General features: G+C 43.1%; 1 protein-coding gene across 1 annotated transcript in view; it reads right to left on the reverse strand.

Moving 5' to 3' along the window:
* The window catches only part of LOC143288376 (uncharacterized), a 69,522-nt gene that overhangs the window by 25,269 nt on the left and 22,578 nt on the right, over positions 1–21,675 (reverse strand). The window contains exons 15-23 of the mRNA XM_076596776.1: positions 19,645–19,949; positions 16,164–16,302; positions 12,458–12,694; positions 11,129–11,332; positions 10,359–10,916; positions 7,776–7,932; positions 5,720–5,976; positions 2,729–2,914; positions 912–1,337 (exon numbers count right to left, since the gene is read on the reverse strand). Coding sequence (XP_076452891.1) covers positions 912–1,337; positions 2,729–2,914; positions 5,720–5,976; positions 7,776–7,932; positions 10,359–10,916; positions 11,129–11,332; positions 12,458–12,694; positions 16,164–16,302; positions 19,645–19,949 — 2,469 coding nt within the window. The remainder of the gene's footprint in view (positions 1–911; positions 1,338–2,728; positions 2,915–5,719; positions 5,977–7,775; positions 7,933–10,358; positions 10,917–11,128; positions 11,333–12,457; positions 12,695–16,163; positions 16,303–19,644; positions 19,950–21,675) is intronic.

Below are 21,675 nucleotides of genomic sequence, written 5' to 3' on the forward strand. Positions count from 1 at the left end.
TCTTTTTTTTTTTTTTTTTTTTTTTCGAAGCACAATATGCTTGAAATTCTGGTGGTGAAACGAAACAAAACGAAAAGAATATTCAAAGAAGGAAAAGAAACAAGAACAATATGCTTTTTTACATCTGGCCCACTTGGCAAAAAAAAAAAAAAAACCAACAAAAAAACAACCCGAAACCAACAACAACAAAAAAAACACAATACCAAGAGGCATGGACAACTGTGCACAGTTGAGCAAATCTAGGGACATGGAAATACAGCTCTGAGAATCTGGTCTTTTACTTCTGTTCAAACCTGTGTGTTAAATCCATAATCGTAACTCTTAAGTACTGCCTGTACAACAACAACAAAAAAAGTAGAATATGAAATTACTGCTGAGAAGCTTGGGGAATTTGTGTTGCATTTTCAATCTTAGTGGTGTTTGTATGTGCAGATGGACAGCTAAAGAAAAACAGACACCCAACTCGCTCACAACAACACCCAAGATATAAAAACGGACACAAAATCAGATCTGAAACTGACAAGTATGTTTTTAAATAACTATGCAATGTAACAAATGTGTATAGAAGAGAGCGTTATGTGTTTGCAATGGACAGGGTGAAGAAGCTATGTAACATCATACGGAATCAATGTGTTTATAAATATTTATTGTTCAGCTTTTAAAATTTTTTTTATATTGAATGGTTCAGAGCAATATTGTATTTTCACTTCCCAAAGTACAGTAACATCATATGGAACCAATGTGTTTATGAATATCTATTGCTCTGCTTGTGTTCTTTAATTTTGAATGGTCAGTGGTTCAGAGTGGTATTCTATTTTCACTTCTCAAAGTATAACTCATGTTAGATTACGCAAACCATGGTATGAATAAATATTGTTGGATAAAAAAAGAAAAGAAAAAAAAAGACTTACCCCAACACCTCCCTGGAAGTCCAGGGCAAAGGTGACAGCATCGTTGGCCACGTCGCGGATGTTCTCTGTCACAGACTGCTTGTCTCCCCAGGTGGTGGGGCCAACGAACTTGAAGGTGCCCACGGCCGCAGGGTTGCGTGCCACAGCCTCTAGGAAGGCCCGGATGTGCCCGGTGCCCGCAAAAATCACCACTGTGTTCGCCACCGGCTTCTGCAGCAGTTCCGTCACCACATCGTCCGAACTCTCCGCAGACACCACTGCGCTATCTGGGAAGCCGACTCTCTGGGCCACGCAGACAGAGAAGTTGTACCGCTCGATGAGGAGGTCGAACTGAGCCTTGCCCTGCTCACCGTAGGCGTCGACGGTGTAGAGCAGCTGAACGTAGCGGATGTTGTTTGCATCAAGGTAACGCAGGGTACCCAGCACCTGTGGAAGGTATAGACCAACTGGTTGTTTAATTCTTATTTCATTTTTGAAAACGATTAATAAATATGTCTATTCCTATCTTGATTTCATCTTATTTTGTTTCATTTCATCTTATTTTCCAAGTCTCGGACGATCATATTTCTGTGAAAAGACTTAATATATACACACACAATTTAAACAAGTGTAACAACAGCAATGGATACTACTACTAGTGCTACTGATAACATTAATAATCGTAAGAATCAGAAGGAGAAGAAGAAAACATGTATATTCTTTCACAACACACTGACAATATCAGAAAAAACAAGAGAAAAAAAAACAGAAACAAAAAAACACAAAAAAAACACAGGCGGACAAAAACAAAACAAACACCCAAAAACAACAACAAAGAGTTTATCACACAGACAACAACACTGACAAAAAAAATATGACAAAAGGAGGAAAACAACCCCAAAAAGTAAGCCATCATGGTTCTTTCGGTTTCTTTTCTCAAAACATGTTTATAATGAACAAAAAGCACTAATGATTCATTTTATTCTTGCTGCTTTTTTTTTTTTTTTAAGCTGATTTATTCAGTCACTTGGAAGGAGGATGGGGTATTTAGTGACTGTTTTTCAGTTTAACTGAATTTTATCTTCTTTTATGCTATTTTGTTTCTGTTCATTATTCTTCACTCATTTTTCAATGATTAACAAATCAAACCAAAAACAAAACGACTGGCAAAACTGCAGAATGGATGGGAGGACCATTTGCAGAGACACCGGCTTTGACAAACAACTGACAGACCTGGAGGAAGGAGGAAGAGGAGGAGGAGGAGGAGGAGGAGGAGAAGAACCAAAATAACAATATCATAATTCATATGCATATTATGCTGTAGGATATAAGATGATAATAATAACAATAGGAAGAAGAAGAAGATAAAAATAGACAAAGAAGAAATCAAAATTAGGCTATTTGCTCATCCAGAAGAAGAAGAAGATAGAAGAAAACAGAAGAAAAAAGAAGAAGAAGATAAAAACAGACGAAGAAGAAATCAAACTACGCTATCTGCTAATCCAGAAGGAGAAGATAGAAGACGAAGATAAAAGCAAAGACGAAGAAAAAATCAAACTAGGCTATTAGCTCATCAAGAATATATATCACCAGAAGTGGCGTCTGCGACGTACACTACCACTACACTACACTACCACTACTAAGAAGAAGAAGATAGAAAAACGGTTTATCGCCAGCAGGGAAGAAGAAGAAGATGAAGAAGAAGACAAACAAGATGAAGAAGATGACAAAGACAATGACGACAACGAACGACAACACAAAGACAAAGATGAAGAAGAAATCAAAGCAGGTGAGTTTCCTCGTCCAACCTTTCAGAGACACACACAAAGTCTCCCCACCTGTTTATCGTCAGCAGGGACCGTGCGGAAGAAGTAGGGGTAGGTGATCTGGTCGTCGAGGGCGTTGGAGGTGGAAGCATAGCTGATCTGCGGGATCTTGAGATCCGTCAGGATGCGGGCCAGGTAGAGAGAACTGTCACTGGAGTAGGAGCCGATGTAGACATCGATGTCCTCAGGCCGTATCTCCTGTGGACACGGTGATGTACGCTTTGATTGGCTGTTTAGAAGACTATGTTAACAATAATAATGATAATAATATATACTTATATAGCACTCTGTCCAGAAAAGTGCTCTGGTTGCTTTACAAAACACATAACATAAGACTATGATGATAACAATAATAGATATTTATACAGCATTCTGTCCAGAAAACTGCTCTTGGTGCTTTACAAAACATACAATACTATATGTAACACATTACATGTACACATGTACCTAGAAAACTACACACACATTAACGCAAAGCATACATAAATATAAACATAAATCCATAATACATATATACATACCCACTCCACTCGCCACCCATACACACATCATAACAGTAATACTAGTTTAGGCCTATTAGTCTATTACTTCTTTCATCATTTGTGAAATGTTTTCAAACATGTTGTATATGCTTGCACTGGCAGTGTATTTGTGGTTATATGGGAGTGTGAACGTGAGCCCAGTAAAGCAGGTGTGACATATCCATACTGTTCTGTACAGCTCTGCAGAGCCACATCAAGGCTTTATATCAAAAGACGCAAACTGATAAGAACGATGCCACCCAGAATGTGCAGTGTTTCATCAGTTCTTGATCCAATTTGTTGAAATGCTCTCAGCAAAGGATCACACAAAGCAGGGATATGTGACATCTTAAGCTATGCCTCAAAGACAAATGCAGATGTAAAAAAACAACAAAAAACCCCCACCAAACAAGCCATGTGTGACAAATCTAATGACAATCAGGAAACTGTATTCTGCTTACTGATATGCAAACAATATCAACTGTCAATGTCTTCTGTGTCTTTCATGCATGCAACATTATTTTCTATTAATCTAAGCTTTCTTACAATAACTTTGTGAGTGTCTCATGATTATATATTGTAAAAAAAATTCTAAAGGAAGAATAGAGCTGACACTGAACAAAAAACCAATCAAATGACAAAAAAAAACAACCCCAAAACGGCTGAACATCATTCAAACTTTAAGCACTGTAAAGTAACCTTCTTCTTCTTCTTCTGCGTTCGATGTTTTGGCTGCGTCAGACGGTCACCCCTGTCGCCACAATGTAACCCACGGTCTTCTCCAGGTCGTGGCGGTCTCCCCAAAGCTGCGCCTGTAGCTCTGTGCCCCATGGCCAGGTTTGACGCCGTAGAGCTTCATGGGTTGGGCAGTGTTGGAGGATGTGTTCAGGGGTCTGGGGTCCAGTGCCACATGGACACTCATCAGTGTGGGCGATCTTCATACGGTGAAGGTGACTCAGTAGTCGGCAGTGGCCAGTTCTCAGTCTGAAGAGGACTGTCTGCTGGTGTCTCTGGAGCTGGTGGATTGGATCGACACCACTGTTTGCACCCAGCCTTCTCTTCCACTGGTTCTGGTAACGGTTGTGGATGATGGTCCTGGCCTCTCTGTAGGTCATGGGGTGGCTGAACTGCTTCATTTTGCTGCCTGCCTTGGAGAGAGCATCGGCCTTTTCGTTCCCCGTGACCCCACAGTGAGAAGGAACCCACTGAACAGTGACAGTCGACCGTTTTGAAAGGTCATGAAGGGCTGCTTTGATGTTTGTCAGCTGCTGTTCGTTTCTGGTTGACTGGAGTCCCTGCAGGAGAGATCTGCAGTCAGTGAAGAAGGCTATCTTTGGTGGTGGGTTGACTGACGTCCTGAGGCCTTGTGCAGCATGGAGTAGTGCTGCTGTCTCCGCTCTGTAGTTCGAGGAGATTCTTCCTGTGGGGAAGGCTCCAGGGGTCAGTCTTCCATCTGTGTGCCTGATGAAGATGCCTGCTCCTCCATTCTTCACCGCTCCCTCCGAGGATCCGTCTGTGAAGACGTGCGTCCATTCGCTGGGGTTATACCGAGTCTCAATCATCTCCAATGTCAGAGCTTTCAGCAGGGGAGGGGCTTGGCAGTCCTTTTGGTCGATGCCAGGGACTTTTGTGATGATTGAGACTCCTTCCAGTTGGTCGGCCGGTTCCTCGAAGTCGGGGAGTGTTTCCATCTCGGCAGGGGATGAGGGCAGCAGGTCTTCATGTTGGCGGTGCAGGGCCTTGGAGAGGTGGTTGAAGCTGGTCCGCTTCAGTCTGTTCTTTGTTGGGTGCTTCAGTTTTTCGTGCATTGGGTGAGTTGGCATGCGCAGGAGCTTCTCGCTGTGGATGAAGACTTTTTCCTCTCGTCTATCTTCGAGTGGGTGGAGGCCTGTGTGTTTCTCCATCACCTGAACTGGAGTTGTCTTTATCCCGCCAGTGATCAGCCGTAGCCCTGCGTTCTGAACTTTGCTCAGGCGGCTTGTGTTGGTTGCTGATGCCGTGGCCCAGGCAGTGCTGCCATACTCCAGGGTTGGCCTGACAGTTCCAGTGTACACCCTCTGCAGTATGCTGCTGTTGGCACCCCAAGAGGTCCCGGCGAGCTTTTTCAGGATGGCCAGTTTTCTGGTTGCTCGTCTCTCGATGTCCTTGAGATGGGGGTTCCATGTCAATCGCTTGTCGAGCTTCACACCCAGGTACATTGGCGTGTCATCCTGTTTCAACTGCTTTCCGTTCAGTTTGAGGTGGGAGGATTCTGACATCGGTGACAGCGAGAAGATTGCTGAGACTGTCTTGGTGGTGTTGATGTCTACTCCCCGTAAAGTAACCATTTTTGTCTGATGAACCAATGTTGTACTGACTTAAAACATGTCTGAAGTGGAAGGGATAAGTCTAATGACCTTTTGACATTCACCCTTAAGCTGCTATAACAATTCTGTTCAGTGCCAGGCTCTTGTAAAAAAGTAAGAAACAACGCAGTCCTTACCTTCCCGTCACGCACAAGGGACACCAGTCCGTTGTTGATGTTGGAGACAAGGTAGCCTCCCCTGATGCGACTCTGGCACGCGTCCAATCCCACCCCTCCAAGTGTCACCCCGGGCAGAATATCAGCAAATCGCCCTTTCTTGGAGTTCACTTGCTCCAGAGCAAAGTGAAACGCTTCCAGCAACTGGAATCCGTTCACAGAGTTGATGATGCCACAGTCAAACACTCCTTGTCCTTGCTTGTGGACATCAAAGACACCTGCCAAAGTCAAGGTCACAGTCAGGAATTTTCTTCTCTTTAAAGGACAGGAAGGGTGAAATCAAGCAGCAGCAAGTAAAAAGGTGATTTAAGATATGAACAGGGCTTCTGGTAACATATGTGTCCTTGACGCTTTGGAAATGGGAAGGATGCACTGCATGTTCAAGCGCGTCTTGGGGTTGTTCTTTTTCATTCATGGGGTGTGACTCCCATGTTCACTCATATACATTGGTGGGCTTTTATGTGTATGTTTACCCCTGCCATGCTGGCAGTCATCCTCCAGTTATGTGGGAGGGGGAGGGGGTGCGGGGGGGGGGGGTGCATGCCAGGTATGTTCTTGTTTCCATAGACCACCTACCACTGACATGGATTGCAGGGTCTTAAACGCGCCTATCCGATCTTCTGCATGCTTATACATAAGAAGGGGGCTCAGGTGCTAGAGGTTCTGCACGTCTGTTGACCTGGGGGATCAGAAAAATCTCCACCCTTTACACACCAGGCATCATGACTGGGATTTGAAGCTGGGACCCTCATAATTATTGTTTAAGTCCAGCGATGGGCGCAATAGCCGAGTGGTTAAAGCGTTGGACTGTCAATCTGATGGTCCCGGGTTCAAATCACGGTGACGGCGCCTGGTGGGTAAAGGGTGGAGATTTTTACGATCTCCCAGGTCAACATATGTGCAGACCTGCTAGTGCCTGAACCCCCTTCGTGTGTATATGCACGCAGAAGATCAAATACGCAAGTTAAAGATCCTGTAATCCATGTCAGCATTCGGTGGGTTATGGAAACAAGAACATACCCAGCATGCACACCCCCGAAAACGGAGTATGGCTGCCTACATGGCGGGGTTAAAAACGGTCATACACGTAAAAGCCCACTCGTGTGCATACAAGTGAACGCAGAAGAAGAAGAAAGAAGAAGTCCAGCGCTTTAACCACGCCGCTGTTGCGCCCCAGTGCTGGGATCTTGTAAAGACTTCCAGAATGACCAGCAGCCGCGGCCAAGTGGTCAGCATTGCGGACTGACAGCTGGAGGACGTGGGTTTGGTTCATAGAAGAGGTGGATTTTTTGGCCTACTACAGCTGACTCCTACCCAGAGGTGAATGTTCTATGGGTTTAAATGGGAAGAATGGGACCACACATGTATTGTATTGTATTGTATAATGTCATATCATATTGTATTGTATCACATTTTGTCACAACAGATTTCTCTGTGTGAAATTCAGGCTGCTCTGCCGAGAGAGACCATGTTACTACAGTGCAGCATGAACCCTTTTTTTAAAAGGTCTGCAAGTGTACTTATTTCCCTATCAAAGTGGATTTTTCTATATAAATCTGCCAGGGACAAACCTTTTATTGCCTTGGTTTCTTTTACATGCGCCAAGTGCATGCCACACACAGCATTTCGGTTTGTTGTCCTATCTGAATGACTAGCGTCCAGACCTCTGCTCAAGGTCTATTGTAGGGGGGAGCAAAATACTGGCAAGTAGTGGAATTCGAACCTGTGCGCTGATTCTCTCACTTTCCAAGAAAGACACGTTAGCACCTGACCACCACCCCACCCGTGTGACTGGTCTTTTTTTTCTTCAAGTTGAAATTTTGAATGTGTGTGTGTGTTGTGTGTGTGTGTGTGTGTGTGTGTGTGTGTGTTTGTGTGTCTCAGTGTGCATGTGAGTGTGGGTGTGCATGTGTGGGCGTGCGTGTGTGTGTGTGCGTGTGTGTGTGTGCGCGTGTGCGTGTGTGCATGCATGCGTGCGTGTATGCATTCGTGTGTGTGCGTGCATCACCCGGCTCACCTGCCAGGTAAATGTCTCCAGGTGTGAAGGAGAAGCTGAGCCCGGAGAAGATGCACTCTGAGCAGCGCGAGGAGCAGCTGGCCTGCACGTTGCTGTAGTGCGCTGCCAACTGGGCCGCGTTGGTCAGCTCCAGGGAGGCGCCTCCGTACTGTCCAACCTGTGCATTGTAAACAAAGAGTTTGTTTTTTTGTTTTTGTTGTTTTTTTTTGATGCCCCATCATCCGCACCATTTCAGTGGCATTACTCCCACGCCGGTCACTTAGATTCCCTCATACACGACCACACCCAGGTTCATCCATCACAGTTCCACCGTCGGCAGTCCGCAGGGAACCATCAATGTTAGGTCGCCAGGAGGCCACACATCAGAGGAGACCCTGCACTGCTGCTGAGTCACTTCAGTGGTGTTCAGTGGTGCCTGTTCTGATTCACTGTACTTAGGACACTACCTACTAAGCCCCATACTAACGAAAATAATGGCTTAGTCGTGGAGCCAGACTGAGCGAGCGTCTCTCCCAGAGTGGAGACCACCACCACGTCCCTCCAACAACAGCCCCCCATGAATCTGCCGACACTGTAGACACTGACAGGACTCACCCCAAGCACAGAAGTGGAGGGGCATCGAAAATGAGATCACCATGAGAGCAGGGCATGAAAGGCCACAGACTTTGAGACTGTTTTGTTTATATTGATGATGATGAAGAAGGAGGAGGATGACGATGACGATGTTGCTACGGAGGTCCATTTTGGTTTGGGACTGCATGACAAGGCTGTACTCTATGCTTCCTGTCATAATGATATCCTGGCGTTAACCAGGCCTGAGAGATACAGACACTTGCAGTGTTGGTCAGGTAATTAGAGCAACACACCCAAAGACGCATCCTTGAAGTGGATGACACTCAGCTGTGTGGTCCCAGTCTCCCCATTTAAGCCCACAGCACATTCAACTCTGGGTAGGAGCCAGCCACAGGCTGGAAAACCCACCTCGGCTGGGATTCAAACATGCATCCTCCCAGCCGTCAGTCTGCGACGCTAACCACTTCGCCACAGCGGCTGGTCTAACAAATAGTTTTCTCCCTGGTTTTCATCTTACTAAAAAGATATATATATAATTATATATACACACACACACACATGTAGTTAGAGACACACAGAGAGAGACAGAGACCTAACTTTACACAGAAGTAACACTTCTGACAATAAATTTTTAGATTGATGGTTCTTGTCAATTATTGTATTGTATTGTATTACATGGTATTGCCACGAGAGTTACGGCTTTGTAAGTTTGTAACATGTCTGTGACTGGGGATGAGTTTCATTTTATAATGATATCCCAGTTATGCTCAGTTACGAAATAGATATGTTCCTAAAAAATATTTGTCTCCAAAATCAATTTTTAATTTCTGTAATATGCTCAAAGGAGGGAAAAAAAAGTCATTTTAGCTGTAAGTAAGATGATTAGATTTGCAAATGTTGCCTAGCTACACTTTTGCAGTTAAAAGACATTTGTGTTTTCTCAACTTGTATGTGACATTGTTGTGTATTTGGAAATGTTTGTTCTGGGCATGAAAAGATTATTTTTGCAGTAATCCTCCATACTCCAATAGGAGTGAAAGGATAATTAAAACTTGAAACGTGTGTGAGTGTGTGTGTGTGTGTGTGTGAGAGAGAGAGAGAGAGAAAGAGAGAGAGAGAGAGAGAGAGAGAGCGAGAGCGAGCTACCGTTATACAGAAGTAACACTTTCGACACTGAATTTTTAGACTGATGGTTCTTGTCAATTATTGTATTGAATTGTATTATATTGTATTGTATTGTATGATATGGTATTGTATTGCTTTAGAGAGAGAGAGAGAGAGAGAGGTATATAGAAGTGACAAGCCTGACACTTAATTTTTAGATTGATGGTTCTTGTCAATTATTGTATTTGTATTGTATTGTATTGTACTGTATTGTATTGTATTTGTATTGTATTGCACTGTACTGTACTACACTGCATTGTATTGTACTGTACTGCATTCCGCTGAATTGTATTGTATTGTAATGTATCACATTGCTTTTGAGGTTCAACTAGTTTTCTCACATAACATAACAAGATCATGGAGTAATTAAAGGCCATTCATGTAAAATGCAGATCCTCCTCTTCTAGATTGTGGAATTTGCTCATTTACTTTTCTTTGAAAGTGTTGTTGATGTCTTTCTTTTGTGCACATTATCTCTCTGTGTACAGATGTGCAGTGTAGACATGTGTGTGTGGCCATATTTTATGTGCCTTTGTGTCAGTTTGTGCAGGTGAGTTATTAATATGCTGTGTCTGCATGTTTTTGTTAACCTTTGTGGAATTTTGAATTTCAAAAAGTTATCAAAAACAATAACAGGTAACGCTGATTACTTGATTGATAACAATTCTTTGGCAGCATTGTTTTTAGAATAAAAAAGAAAAAAAAAAAACACAGAAAATAATGCTGATTACGTGATTAATAATTCTTTGGAGTCATTGTTTAAGAAAAAATATCAACAAAAACAAAAAAAAACCCACCACAGGCTGTCACAAAAACACATACACTCACACACAAAACGACCCTCACCTTCTCATACTGTGTTCCGTCGAAGCGCACAACATCGTACTTGACATTCCCCTGCCGCTCCAGGAACTGGAACTCGCGCCTGGAAGGGTCTGTGAAGCGAACCACCTTCAGGTTCTCCACAAAGCGGTTGTACATGCCGTCCGACTGCATGAAAGCCATGCACTCATCTGTGTAGTTGTTCCCGCAGAACTCCACCAGCGTCATGTGAAGGGCCCCGGCCACAGCATACACTGCGTTGATCGTCGACAGGTCGAAGTTACTGAGCACGTAGCCACTGGCGGTGGTCAGGTTCTGGCCGGAGCAGTCACGCGTGTACATGTAGTAGCCCGGGAGGTTGCACTGGAGCAGCATCATGTAGTAGCGGCTGTAAAAAGGGTTCTGGCGGTTCTTGTCCACATCGTTGAGGAAGGTGAGGAAGTCCTGGAAGATGGGGTGCTGCAGCTGGAGGCTGATGAGGTTGCGCAGGTTGATGCGGTTGTTCAGGGAGGTGACCATGCTGCCGTACGTCTCTGGGGCTATGATGGTCAGCCGGCTGTTGGCGCCCAGCTTGGAAGCTTCCTGCGATCCAAGACCACATCAAGTCGTTATCACTCTGCAAACTTTAACCCAGGGATAACGATAGGGAGGAAGGTGGCAGAATGGTTAAGATGCTTATCTGCAACAACAGTGCCCAGGAGGGTCTGGGTCTATTATTAATACTATCATCATTATCATTATCTTTACAATTAAGAAACAACTATCCCATACAAAGTCACAAAGAGGAAACCTACCTCAAGAAAAGAGCGGGTCAAGGTGGTGCCCATGAAGAGGACGACAACCCTGGACGTCGCCCCGGAAACCGTGTTCACGGCCAGACTGACGTTGCCCGAGTCGGCCAGCTCGTAGGAGCTGATGACGCACAGGCCCTCCTGCCGGGCCACGTTGGTCATGGTGGTCAGCCCTTCACGGCCGTAGCTGTTGGCCGCATGCACCACCTGCACACAGTGTTTGTCTCCATGTCAACAGCTGCACAGAGGTCAACTCCATGACGACAGCTGCACAGAAGGTCATCTCTGTGACAACAGCTGCACAGAGGTCAACTCCATGATGACAGCTGCACAGAGGGTCATCTCTGTGACAACAGCTGCACAGAGGTCAACTCCGTGACAACAGCTGCACAGAGGGTCATCTTTGTGACAACAGCTGCACAGATGGTCAACTCCATGACAACACCTGCACAGATGGTCAACTCTGTGACAACAACTGCACAGAGGTCAACTCTGTGAAAACAGCTGAACCTAGCTCTCATATTAAATGTTCAGTCTGGAAAATACCTCTCTTACCCAAATGAAGGATCTGGACGTAGGAATGTATGATCTGGACATAGCTCTTTTAACCAAAACAGGATCTGGATCTCTTACCCAAATACACGATCTGTATCTCTTCGCTAAACATAGGATCTGGATCTCTTACGCAAACACAGGATCTGGACATGGATCTATAACCCAAACATGGGATCTTGATTTCTAACCCAAACATAGGATCTTGCTTTCTAGCCCAAACACTGGATCTGGACATGGATCTCTAACCCAACACAGGGTCTGGACATGGAACTCTCACTACCTCATAGGATCAGAAGCCCTGATAACCATACACTGAATATCTTTTTTCTCTCTTTCTTTACACCCTGCTATAGGACCAAAAGATAGAAAAAAAATGCAGTGTCTGGCTTTGAATCCCTGTCTCTTTATCCCTAAGTTTGACTTGAAAATCAAACTGAGCATCTGGTCATTCAGAAGAGACAATAAACCAGGGTCCCGTGTGCGGCATGCACTTGGCTCACTGAAAAAGAACCCATGGTGACATAAGTATTGTCCTCTGGCAGAATTTCTGTTGAAGAAATCCACTGTGATAGGTACACAAATATATATATATATATACATGCACTAAAGACCTGACTAAGCACGTTGAGTTATGCTGCTGGTCAGACCTCTGCATAGCACATGTTGTATAGTGAATATGGATGTTGTGTGGCGTATATGGATGTTGTGTGGCGCATACGGATTTCTTTGAGCGCAGTGATGCCTCCTTAAGAAACTGAAATTGAGACTGAAACAGACCTGAATGTAGTTGAGGCCAAGCATCTTGCAGAGCTTAGCAATGGCCAAGGCCAAAGAGTTGTCTCCCTGGATGGTGCGGAAGAAGGTCGGGTTGTCCATGAGGGAGGGGGCGGTGGCAGAGGGGCTGACGATGGAAAGCCCCACAGGCTGCAGGATCTCCGCAGCCTCTCTGGTGCTGGCCGTGTTGTCTGTCAGCCACGCCAGGATCTTCTGGGAGCGGAACGGTTCCATGCCCACCTGAAATTCATATTTATATTTTTGCTTTTTGTTATTACGCCAGGATCCTTTGGGAGCAACACAGTTCCATACCCACCTGAAATTTACACTTTTATTAATTTTTTTTTTTTGTGCTTGTTGTTATTATGCCAGTATCCTCTGGGAACGGAACGGTTCCATACCCACTGGAAATTCATACTTAGTAAGTTTTTGTTTCACTTTTGCCTCCACACCGTTGTAATTTTGTTTGGGTTTCCAGGATCTTCCGGGAGTGGAACCATACCATACCCAACTGGAATATATACTCTTTGTTTGTTTTTTGTTTTGTATTGATTTCCAGGGTCTTCTGAGCAAACCTTTTGTTGTTGTTGTTTGTTGTAATTACACCAGGATCTTCTGGGAGTGGAACTGTCCGATACCCACCTGGAATTTTATACTTTTTTTGGGGGGGGGGAGGGGGGGGGCGGGGTTCATATTTGGGGTTTCCAGAATCTTCTGGAGTGAAACATTTTGTTGCTGCTGACTGTTATTGCACCAGGATCGTCTGGGAGCACAACAGTCCAATACACATCTGAACTTTTCTTGTTTTGTTTCTTTTTGTTTTTGTTTTTTGTCTGGGTTTCCAGAATCTTCTGGGAGCAGAACGGTCTCTTACACACCTGAACCTTTTTTTAGTTTGTTTCTTGTTTTTTTGGCTTGGGTTTCCAGGATTTTCTGGAAGTGGAATGGTCCTATACCTATGTGAAAGTTTTGTTTCGTTTTGTTTTGTTTTTGGTTTGTTATTTTGGTTTTGATATCTCTCCCCTATACATCTTATTTTGCACAATAATATAACTGACAGATGATTTCCTATCTTAGCATCCTAAATTGTGGGACCTATTTCAATGGCAATTTTCATGCATATTTGAAGTGATATTACCTAGTATAGTAAATGTTGCAGTCTATTTTCTGTGGTTGTAAACCCAGTTTTGAGAGTTATTGTACTGAATTTTGAGATTGGTTCAGCTGCTATACTAATGTGCAGCCATTTGCCGGATCCCTTAAATTGTCTACTATGATGCGTTCATTCAGTATGCGCCAATTAGAGAGATTCCACATCTGGTCCACCAACCAGTAACCAAAGAAAATGGCAACTTGAGTTGTCAGATGTTGATTCATGTTCATGATATGGGTCATTCTGTGTTGTTTTCAAATCTAGCACTTGATCAAAAGGATGGGTTACATGCTACAAGTCATTTCTCCAATGCCTGCATAGTAAAACACACAATAATTTCCGTTTACTTAGGTCCCAGAATTTTGGACACTAAAATGGGAAATTACCTAATTGACAATACAAAATGTACAGTTGACATTTAAACATAAGTACTCTGTCAAAAGTGGGAAGTAAAATGGAGCAGTTCAGTCACCCAGTGACGTACAGAGAGGCAAAAACCATTATGCACAGCTACTACCAAAGGAAGAGAGGCCGAACGCTGACAAAAGGACAGATGCAATCCACCAACTCCAGTGACACCAGCAAACAATACTCTTCAGATTTCGTACAGGCCATTGCAGGATTTTGAGTCATCTGAGCCAAATGAAAATATCTCACACAGGTGAATGTCCCTGTGGCACAGGTACACAAACCCCAGAACATATTTTACAGCACTGTGCCACTTGTGAGGATCTACGATGCCAGTTCTGGCCCGAGGGAGTAGAGCTACAGGCACAGCTTTGGGGAGACCTGGAGAAAACTGTGGGCTTCGTCAGGGCGACGAAGCTTCAAGTCTGACGCATCCCAACAATATGGAATGCTGAAGAAGAAGAAGAAGAAACATAAGTATGACACCTGTATCCATTTCATCCAATCCTCTTCAAGGCCCATTCATGAAAGATGGAAAGAAGCACTCTGAAAGAAAACGAGCGTGAAAAATATTCAATTCTTAGATGGAATGAACTGAAACAGTTAAGAGTTGTGAATCAACCATTTCTTTCTGTCTTTTCATGATGTAGCCCAAAGTGGATGGAATGCACTGTGATCATTGCTAATATGACATTTGGATGAACACATATCACTCTGTGTTGAAAGGTGTGCACACAATGGGATGTAACCTTTCATTTGTGATAAGACTCACGTCCTCAATACTAAGTGCAAAGCTTTTTATCTTTGTTGCTTCCTGCCAAGCTGACCACACAGGGCCATAACAGGGTTGAATAAAATGAACATATTGATCCCGCAGAATCTGAAAAAACCAACCAACCTTGAACAGTAAAATTAACTTACTTGGGACGCAAAGTTTTCTTCTTTGCTTTTCCCCAGACGCCCCATTTTTAAGGGTTTGGAAAAAAATTACAAAAAATACAAAATACAGAGTAAGAAAATGAAACTTTCAGAACTGGTTTATCATGTACTGGGCTATTATATGGAAAAAAAAAAATCAAATTTCTCATCTTATTCTTACAGTTTTGTCATTATGCAGAATATAATGCCAATTTTTCACTAAGGATCTCGCTTTCTGCACTTAATTCAGGTTTTTCTTCATCATCCACCTTTTCGATGTCTGACCCTTCATTTTGCAGCATTTCAAGTACTTCGGCAAAACTAAAACATTGCCATCGCTGCCTTGTTCACTCCGCAACATTCTGAGAATCCCCCACTTCAGACGCCACTTTGCTAACAGGCTGGCATGCGAGCAGGCAACCAGTCAGTGACTTTGTCAGCGTGTGTGCAAGACAGGCCGCACATTACAGGCTGGCCAATCATACCATTCGGTTGTGGAGTGACCCAGATTAGCGCATTCTGCTTGGCTAATCACAAACTGGCATCTCACATATACTTGGTGCAAAAACCAGTACAACATAAAAAAAAAGAAGTAAGACTGCCCAATTATCAAGTCCAGAAAGACAAAAAATATCCTAGGCTTTCTCGAAAAGATAATAGGTAAATGGCCCAATAAGACAGAAAAAACATAAGGATGAGCTGACAGAAAGGACATGGAAATGCCAGAAACAAAGAGAGTGACAGAAAAGAGGAACTTTTAAGACAGAAATTTCCAGAAGATGGAGATACTGTTAAATTGAATGAGTCCCCTGGGGTACATGTAATACATGTAAAGCATATGTTGTACAAATGCTGAGAAATGTCCAAACTGATTAAAGCTTTGATACCTTTACCAGTATCCATAAGTTTAACTTTTTAATTTTTTTTATTTACATTTATGACATTTATTCACTGATAAAAGGTAACAGCAACACGACAAATCATAAGAGCTAATATAAAATTAACTTTTGATCATTATCAAGCTCAAATAATTGTAATGACAAATGTCACTCATGTTGAACAACTTCCAATCAAATCTCTACTGGTTTAATTAAACATATCGGAGACTGATCATTTACATTTTACATTAAACTTTGAGCAAAGCAGAAACGCAACAGAACAAAAACTGCCCAAGAATTCTTTAACAAGACAATGGTGACAGACAGGCAGACAGACAGACACATGGCCTACCATGGTATCATTCCAGTTGTATTCAAACAGACCGGAGTAGACGTCAGCCACCTGGCCATAAGCACGTCTCTCGTTGTTGCAGTGGTCCATGTACAGACCACCCAGCGTCACGTTGTTCAGCTTCACTGGACCGAGACCGCTGGACACACACAAACACACATCACAACCACTGGTCAGTGACCGCTGGACACACACAAACACATCATAACCACTGATCAGTGACCACTGGACACAAACACACACATCACAACCACTGGTCAGTGACCACTGGAAACACACATCACAACCACTGGTCAGTGACCGCTGGACACACAAACACACATGACAACCACTGGTCAGTGACCACTGGAAACACACATCACAACCACTGGTCAGTGACCGCTGGACACACAAACACACATCACAACCACTGGTCAGTGACCACTGGACACACAAACACACATCACAACCACTGGTCAGTGACCACTGGAAACACAAACACACATGACAACAACTGGTCAGTAACTACTGGAAACACAAACACACATCTCAACCACTGATCAGTGACCGCTGGACACACAAACACATCATAACCACTGGTCAGTGACCGCCAGAAACACAAACACACATCACAACCACTGGTCAGTGACCACTGGACACACAAACACACATCACAACCACTGGTCAGTGACCACTGGACACACAAACACACATGACAACCACTGGTCAGTAACTACTGGAAACACAAACACACATCTCAACCACTGATCAGTGACCGCTGGACACACAAACACATCATAACCACTGGTCAGTGACCGCCAGAAACACAAACACACATCACAACCACTGGTCAGTGACCACTGGACACACAAACACACATCACAACCACTGGTCAGTGACCGCTGGACAAACACAAACACACATCACAACCAGTGGCCAGTGACCTCTGGAAACACAAACACACATCACAACCAGTGGTCAGTGACCGCTGGAAACACAAACACATCACAACCAGTGGCCAGTGACCTCTGGACACACACACAAATCACAACCAGTGGCCAGTGACCTCTGGACACACACACACAAACACAATTCACAACCACTGGTCAGTGACCACTGGACACACAAACACACATCACAACCAGTGGTCAGTGACCACTGGACACACACATCACAACCAGTGGTCAGTGACTGCTGGACACACACATCACAACCAGTGGTCAGTGACTGCTGGACACACACATCACAACCACTGGTCAGTGACCACTGGACACACACATCACAACCACTGGTCAGTGACCGCTGGACACACAAACACACATCACAACCACTGATCAGTGACTGCTGGACACACAAACACACATGACAACCACTGGTCAGTGACCGCTGGACACATTAGCACACACACATCACAACCAGTGGTCAGTGACCTCTGGAAACACAAACACATCACAACCACTGGTCAGTGACCACTGGACACACAAACACACATGACAACCAGTGGTCAGTGACCTCTGGAAACACAAACACATCACAACCACTGGTCAGTGACCGCTGGACACACAAACACACATCACAACCACTGATCAGTGACCGCTGGACACACAAACACACATCACAACCACTGGTCAGTGACCGCTGGACACACAAACACACATCACAACCACTGATCAGTGACCGCTGGACACACAAACACACATCACAACCAGTGGTCAGTGACCACTGGAAACACAAACACACATGACAACCAGTGGTCAGTGACCTCTGGAAACACACACACACATGACAACCAGTGGTCAGTGACCTCTGGAAACACACACACACATGACAACCAGTGGTCAGTGACCTCTGGAAACACACACACACATGACAACCAGTGGTCAGTGACCGCTGGACACACAAACGCACATGACAACCACTGGTCAGTGACCGCTGGACACACAAATGCACATGACAACCACTGGTCAGTGTCAAGGGACTCCCACCAGCAGTAGGCATCTGTTCATCAGAGTCAATCAAGGGTGAACATCCTGTTCATCTAGGATATCTGCAAGCATATCTGTGTATATTCTCATCCCAGTGCATGACGAACACAATTTTTGGCACTGAAATAGATGAAACAATATTCTTAGAATAGTTTCCATTCATGTAATTATTTTTGTCTTTTGTCATTTTTGTTATTCATTTATGTGTGCAATTATGTATATGACATGGCTTGATTTTGTTTGTTTGTTTGTTTTTTTGTCATGAAAGAGGGAGAAATATATTAAACACATTGGTCTCTGTCAAAATAGTCTCTGGCTTTAACCCAGAGTTTCTGAAAGTGATTAACTGCAACAAAAGATATGGCACATCTATTTGTTTATTTTGATTGGCTGGTTGGTTGCTTGGTTGGTTGGCTGGCTTTTATCCTTTTTACAATTTGTTTTTTTTTATCTGTTCACTTATTCATTTATTGGTCTTCACAAATTTTCTTATGTTTTAAATTGTTTATGTATTCCTATTTCCTAATTTTGATTTGTTATATATTTGCATTGCTTACTGATTTACCTGTCAACCATTGTTTTTCATCTGTTGATATAACTGACCATTTCACATTATTTAACATATCAAGCCATACTGGGGATAAAGTGTTAAAACAGATGGGGAAAAAAAGGTTTTGCTCTGATGTCTGTTTCGCCAGCACATTCGTTGTATCTTCTTTTCACAGATGCTGGCAAAAACAAAAGTTTGTTTCATATCCGTGTACTTGGTGCTCATGTACCTCTGTTAAAGAATGGCTGGCTGGTAATGTGTGAAAGATTTGAATTTAAACTATTCACCCCTTGGCTGCTGCTGACAAGTATGCTCATCAATGATGGGCTGTCAACTCGTTAGGGCAGAACATACAGGTCAGTAATTCATGCAGCCATTCTTATATGCGGGCTTCTTCCTCTTGGGACTGCGTTACAATTGATCAACAAAATAAATTACGCTGTAAGTACATAAAAAATAGTAACCACACTACAGACTTAAGCCACACAGACCTCTTATCATCAAGGTTCATCAGTTACCTTATCATTCACGTAGACTGAAAAAAGATATTTTCTTCATTGTGATGACTTAAGATGATACAAACTCGATTCTTAACCAATGTCCTGATACAAAGGGAGGAAACATGACAGAATTTTTTTTTATCAAACATCTTCATACAAAGGGGGAAAAATCCACTCTTCAAGTGCTTTAACTTAAAAAACAAACAACAAACAAAACAACAATACTGATAATAATAATAATAATAATAATAAACAATAAATAACAATAAAGTGCTCTTCCACAGCGCTATTCCCTCACAGAGGGGCTCACGGCGCTAGACAAATTACATATAGCAAGAAAGAAAACACAACAATGAAGAAGATTCAAACAACAACAACCAAAAAAGACGTAACTTTTATCCTAGACATTCCTCACACACAGAGAGGAACAAAACAAAACAAAACAAAACACAGCAGCACCTCCTCACCTGTTGATATGGTTCAAGGCGTACATCATGGCAGCACTGTACTGGTATCCGTTGGTGGTACGGATGTCCCCACACACGTAGGGCCTCTGCCCATCGGGACCGGGGTGACTGATGGAAAAGGTGGCAGCGATCAGCCAGTCGCCATGCACGTAACCGAACTCCTGGAAGCCGTAGCCGTACTGACAGGCGGTGCAGCGACCGGTGCACTGGGTGCTGACGGTGCTGGCGAGGGCACCTGTCGCCATGGTGATGGCGCTGGGGGACAGGCTGGAGATGCGGCGGTTTGCGGTGTTGAACGTGCCCACCTGGTGAGAGTTGTTAAAGGTGTCTCATGTGTCATCGTGTGCTTCGAATCATATCAAATGTGTTGATACTGATTCACACGCACTTCATGTGTGTGTGTGTGTGTGTGTGTGTGTGTGTGTGTGATTATTTTTAAATGCACATACTTTTTAAAACTGACTTCACTTGAGCTTGTTTGCTTTTTTTTTTTTTTCACATGTTGAACGGTGAATTTATGCACCTGTGTATAGACAACCCAGTCTTCAGTCCAGAGTCTTGAGCATGCTTATACAGACCCACTCACTGGCACAAACCAGGCACTCACAAAATTCCTGATTGTAATATCTATACATGAAAGGCTCTCTGACAATGATATTCTCTTCTCCTCCGTTTCATACATGCACAGTCTTAAAAATCTAATTTTCCAAACAGCTTTATTTTCATAATAATTGTCTGAAAAAGTTGCTTTACAAAACAATATTTTTGCTTGTGAATTCTACTATACTTTGACTAATTCTTTTTCTTATTTAAACTCTGACATTCACACCCACAGTGTCACACAAAGGTAATTAAAGTTACTCTCATCAGACATCAAAACCCTCCCAAAACAGAAATATGTACTAAAAAGCACTCACACTGATACATAAAAAACGTTCATTTATCCTCAATGGACATCAAAAACCCTCCCAAACAGAAAGACATATGTATACTGAAGTCACAAAGATGTACTAAAAACACTCAAAGTTATCCTTGTCCGACATCAAAATCCTCTAAAACAGAAAGGACACATCCTGAAAAAAACACTCATGCACACTGAAGCACTATAAAACACATTGTTAAAAAGCATGGTTGCTATAGGTGAAATATTGCCAGCTTTTGTTTAATCAGTTATCCTCATAAGACATCAAAACCCTCCAAAAACAGAAAGGAAACATACTAAAAACACTCACTCATGATGATGTACAAACAAAACCCCCGCCCAAAAAAACCCAATCACATTAATAAATACTCGGTTATTGCTACTGAAATCTAGCAGGTCGTTTTATCAAAGTTGTCCTGATAAGACATCAAAACCATCCCCGAAACAAAAAAACCACATATCAAAAACACCCACTCACACTCACACACTTAAACACTCACATTGTTAAACACTCAGCTGTACCTGAAATGTAGCAGGTAGCTTTATCAAAATTATCCTCATTAGACACCACAACCATCCCCAAACAGAAAGAACACACAACTAAAAACACTCACACACACTCATGCACTTAAACACTCACATTGTTAAACACTCAGCTGTACCTGAAATGTAGCAGGTAGCTTTATCAAAATTATCCTCATTAGACACCACAACCATCCCCAAACAGAAAGAACACACACACCTAAAAACACTCACACACACTCATGCACTTAAACACTCACATTGTTAAACACTCAGCTGTACCTGAAATGTAGCAGGTAGCTTTATCAAAGTTATCCTCATTTGACACCACAACCATCCCCAAACAGAAAGAACACATAACTAAAAACACTCACACACACTCATGCACTTAAACACTCACATTGTTAAACACTCAGCTGTACCTGAAATGTAGCAGGTAGCTTTATCAAAATTATCCTCATTAGACACCACAACCATCCCCAAACAGAAAGAACACACACAACTAAAAACACTCACACACACTAATGCACTTAAACACTCACATTGTTAAACACTCAGCTGTACCTGAAATGTAGCAGGTAGCTTTA

This window comes from Babylonia areolata, chromosome 12 (genome assembly GCF_041734735.1).
Source record: "Babylonia areolata isolate BAREFJ2019XMU chromosome 12, ASM4173473v1, whole genome shotgun sequence".
Classification (NCBI taxonomy): domain Eukaryota; kingdom Metazoa; phylum Mollusca; class Gastropoda; order Neogastropoda; family Buccinidae; genus Babylonia; species Babylonia areolata.